Source organism: Micropterus salmoides, unplaced genomic scaffold (genome assembly GCF_014851395.1).
Source record: "Micropterus salmoides isolate LMB-PRFRI ecotype aquatic unplaced genomic scaffold, ASM1485139v1 Ms_hic_scaffold_18, whole genome shotgun sequence".
NCBI classification, from domain to species: Eukaryota; Metazoa; Chordata; class Actinopteri; order Centrarchiformes; family Centrarchidae; genus Micropterus; species Micropterus salmoides.
The window spans coordinates 33,136,979-33,141,187 of NW_024040928.1; the positions used below are offsets into that span (position 1 = coordinate 33,136,979).

At 41.1% G+C, this 4,209-nt stretch overlaps 1 protein-coding gene across 4 annotated transcripts; it reads left to right on the forward strand.

Moving 5' to 3' along the window:
* Nucleotides 1-1,127: 1,127 nt before the first annotated feature.
* Nucleotides 1,128-3,685, forward strand: tmem251 (transmembrane protein 251). 4 transcript variants are annotated; one of them, XM_038726896.1, is made up of 3 exons: nt 1,128-1,405; nt 1,491-1,584; nt 2,832-3,685. In XM_038726896.1, exons 2-3 carry the CDS (start codon nt 1,536-1,538, stop codon nt 3,227-3,229), a joined length of 447 nt encoding a protein of 148 aa, XP_038582824.1. In that variant the 5' UTR covers nt 1,128-1,405; nt 1,491-1,535; the 3' UTR covers nt 3,230-3,685. The 4 variants fall into 4 exon arrangements, with proteins under 4 accessions (XP_038582824.1, XP_038582826.1, XP_038582825.1 ...); XM_038726898.1 differs by lacking the exon at nt 1,491-1,584 and having other exon boundaries at nt 1,131-1,405; XM_038726897.1 differs by lacking the exons at nt 1,128-1,405; nt 1,491-1,584 and adding an exon at nt 1,623-2,116.
* The last annotated feature ends 524 nt before the right edge of the window (nt 3,686-4,209 follow it).

Below are 4,209 nucleotides of genomic sequence, written 5' to 3' on the forward strand. Positions count from 1 at the left end.
AGCAGTAGTAGTAGTAGTAGTAGTAGTAGTTGTAGTAGCAGTAGTAGTAGTAGTAGAAGCAGTAGTAGTAGTAGCAGTAGTAGTAGTAGTAGAAGTAGTAGTAGTAGTTGTAGTAGTATTAGTAGAAGCAGTAGTAGTAGTAGTAGAAGCAGTAGTAGTAGTAGTAGTAGTAGTTGTAGTAGTATTAGTAGAAGCAGTAGTAGTAGTTGTAGTAGTAGTAGTAGTAGTAGTAGTAGTTGTAGTAGCAGTAGTAGTATTAGTAGAAGCAGTAGTAGTAGTAGTAGAAGCAGTAGTAGTAGTAGTAGTAGTAGTTGTAGTAGTATTAGTAGAAGCAGTAGTAGTAGTAGTAGAAGCAGTAGTAGTAGTAGTAGTAGTAGTTGTAGTAGTTAGTAGAAGCAGTAGTAGTAGTTGTAGTAGCAGTAGTAGTAGTAGTAGAAGCAGTAGTAGTAGTAGTAGTAGTAGTAGTTGTAGTAGTATTAGTAGAAGCAGTAGTAGTAGTTGTAGTAGCAGTAGTAGTAGTAGTAGTAGTAGAAGCAGTAGTAGCAGTAGTAGTAGTAGTAGTAGAAGCAGTAGTAGTAGTAGTTGTAGTAGTTGTAGTAGCAGTAGTAGTATTAGTAGAAGCAGTAGTAGTAGTTGTAGTAGCAGTAGTAGTAGTAGTAGTTGTAGTAGCAGTAGTAGTAGTAGTAGAAACAGTAGTAGTAGTAGTAGTAGTAGTTGTAGTAGCAGTAGTAGTAGTAGTAGAAGCAGTAGTAGTAGTAGCAGTAGTAGTAGAAGTAGTAGTAGTAGTTGTAGTAGTATTAGTAGAAGCAGTAGTAGTAGTAGTAGAAGCAGTAGTAGTAGTAGTAGTAGTAGTAGTTGTAGTAGCAGTAGTAGTAGTAGTAGAAGCAGTAGTAGTAGTAGCAGTAGTAGTAGTAGTAGAAGTAGTAGTAGTAGTTGTAGTAGTATTAGTAGAAGCAGTAGTAGTAGTAGTAGAAGCAGTAGTAGTAGTAGTAGTAATAGTAGTTGTAGTAGCAGTAGTAGTATTAGTAGAAGCAGTAGTAGTAGTTGTAGTAGCAGAGTCGTATTTTTTCTTTTAATCTGTAGTAAGACTTGTGTATTTTTAAATTTAATCTGTAGTAAGAGTTGTGTATTTTTAATATTATTTTGTAGTAAGGTCGTATTTTTAATATTATTTTAGAGTAATGGCACATTAATTTATTATTTATTACTTTTGCAGCTTTCGGCCACCGTAGTATTTGAACAACAGGAGGCGCTGGAGAATCGGGCCTGTGAATGACGTCATCCGTGGGTGTCAGGTGACAAAACAGGAAGAGAGAGACGTGACTCCCGGACCTCCGGGACCCACAGCGGATTAAAAACGAGCCTACGGCCGAAGTTTAATTTGAAAGATTCCGCGCGAAGGAAGGTAAGATGATAAAAACAAGAGCTAAGAGGCTAACGGGCTGCTAACAGGCTAACAAGCTGCTGAATCTCTGTGTGTAAATAAACAGAGCAAGATGGAGGTCGGCAGGAAACATCACAGAGTTGAAAAATGAATGGAGTCTGGCGCAGAGAGTCTCGGGAACTCTGCTACAGTTACCCGAGGTCAGGTCAGATTTAATATTGTTTTAAACCGGGCTCATGAACAGAACGCTGCATATAAACAGTGTTAAAACTGACTAAAAATGAATGGAGTCTGGCGCAGAGAGTCTCGGGAACTCTGCTACAGTTACCCGAGGTCAGGTCAGATTTAATATTGTTTTAAACCGGGCTCATGAACAGAACGCTGCATATAAACAGTGTTAAAACTGACTAAAAATGAATGGAGTCTGGCGCAGAGAGTCTCGGGAACTCTGCTACAGTTACCCGAGGTCAGGTCAGATTTAATATTGTTTTAAACCGGGCTCATGAACAGAACGCTGCATATAAACAGTGTTAAAACTGACTAAAAATGAATGGAGTCTGGCGCAGAGAGTCTCGGGAACTCTGCTACAGTTACCCGAGGTCAGGTCAGATTTAATATTGTTTTAAACCGGGCTCATGAACAGAACGCTGCATATAAACAGTGTTAAAACTGACTAAAAATGAATGGAGTCTGGCGCAGAGAGTCTCGGGAACTCTGCTACAGTTACCCGAGGTCAGGTCAGATTTAATATTGTTTTAAACCGGGCTCATGAACAGAACGCTGCATATAAACAGTGTTAAAACTGACTAAAAATGAATGGAGTCTGGCAGGAACAGGCAGGAACTTTAAATGTGCAGGCTTGATATAAAATCCGGTTTGAATGTAATGTTAATGGTGAGTATGGATTTAAATGTCCTGAAATTTAGCTGGAAACTGGCACAGGCTAAAGGCGGCAGTACTGATTGATTATTCATTGATTGATTATTAGCTTTTAGTATTATCAGTATGGAGGATGCTGAACGTTCTCAGAGGATGGGCTGACATATTGATTACTGACTTTTCATTTCTTCTAGTATTGATACGTCATAAAAACTACTGGTGATATGTTAATATCTTGAACATGATTATTGATTGTTTCTCCCCTCAGTATGGAGGATGTATTGACAACATGATTATTGATTGATTGTTTCTCCCAAACATATTGAGGATGTATTGACAACATGATTATTGATTGATTGTTTCTCCCAAACATATTGAGGATGTATTGACAACATGATTATTGATTGATTGTTTCTCCCAAACATATTGAGGATGTATTGACAACATGATTATTGATTGTTTCTCCCCTCAGTATGGAGGATGTATTGACAGCATGATTATTGATTGTTTCTCCCCTCAGTATGGAGGATGTATTGACAGCATGATTATTGATTGTTTCTCCCCACAGTATGGAGGATGATGAACTTCCGTCAGCGGATGGGATGGGTGGGCGTGGCTCTCTACCTGCTGCTCAGCGTCATGGCGGTGTATTACGTCTTTGAGGTCCACAGCTTCAGTTTGGAGCTTGTGCAGAGAGGTGGGGCCGGCCCGTCAGCCCCGCCACTCGCCATCAGCTGGTCTCAGAGCCTTAGTGCTTACCTGCCGCCACTTCCTGTCTGGATGTGGGCGTCAGTCTTCCTGCTGCCATACCTGCAGCTCTTTCTCTTCCTGTTCTCCTGTACGAGAGCCGACCCTCGAGCTGTCGGTTACTGCGTCCTTCCTGTCTGCCTCGCCCTCCTCTGCAGCCGCCGCCACGCTGCCCGCAAACCGGCCAATCAGAGAGGCCAGCCACTCATTGACACGTAGGGGCTCGGGCCGTGGCAGGAGGACGAACTGAACTGTGTGTTGATGTTTGTGATGTCACTTCCTGTGTGCCTTCAAACAGTTTAACAAACAATTATTTTTGATTAAACCCTCTGTGCTGTCTGTCAGGACCTGTATTGTGCCCTGAGTACGACTGTCAGGATCAATACATCTGCCCTCAGCGTCGACTGTCAGGATCAACAGTTCTTTATTCTGCAGCTGTCAATCATTCTCCTGTTGTTATTGTGACACCACAGGCTATCCTGTGCTGTGTTTGGCTAGAGCATGTTTACTCTACCTGCTGTTTAACTCATAGTTAGGTTAGTTAATTGTTAACCTTAATATAGAGAACGTGACGGTTAATCAAAATACTTTGCTGTATTTAATAAGATGAGTCACATGACACATGCTGGTTACTATGATAACTTTATTAGAACTTAAATAAAATGAAAACCAAAACACGTTTATTTACTTTAAGGTGTTAAACCTGTTTCAGCTGCTGACTTGTTTCTCCTTTCAGGTGAACAGGGCCCTGTTTCTGAAGCAGGATTAGAGAATATTCTGTGTGTTCAGCCTGAGATGAAACTCTGAGATCAGATAAAGCAAACTTCCTCCTGAGCAGGTTGGACAGCCTTCAGTTTCTCTGACTCCTCCTGTGGAGCCTGAGGCGGCTACCTGACACACCGTTGAATTTCCTCATTCAGGCTGCCGATATCAAAGCACATATCTGAACGCACGTACGTCTTTAGAAACATAAACATCCCGGTTAGATAGCCTGTTAGTTTTTTACCCAAACATGATCTTGAACATGTCGCTTTATGATCATTTTGTCCTCAATGTGTGGACAGAGAGTTATCTCTGGACATCAGCTCAGAATCAAAGCTACAGGCTGCACTGTGCTTCTTTATAACACAGAGACTGAGGACATTGTCAGGTTCAGCTGAGACACTGAGCTACATTACTGCAGTGATTAATCTATATAA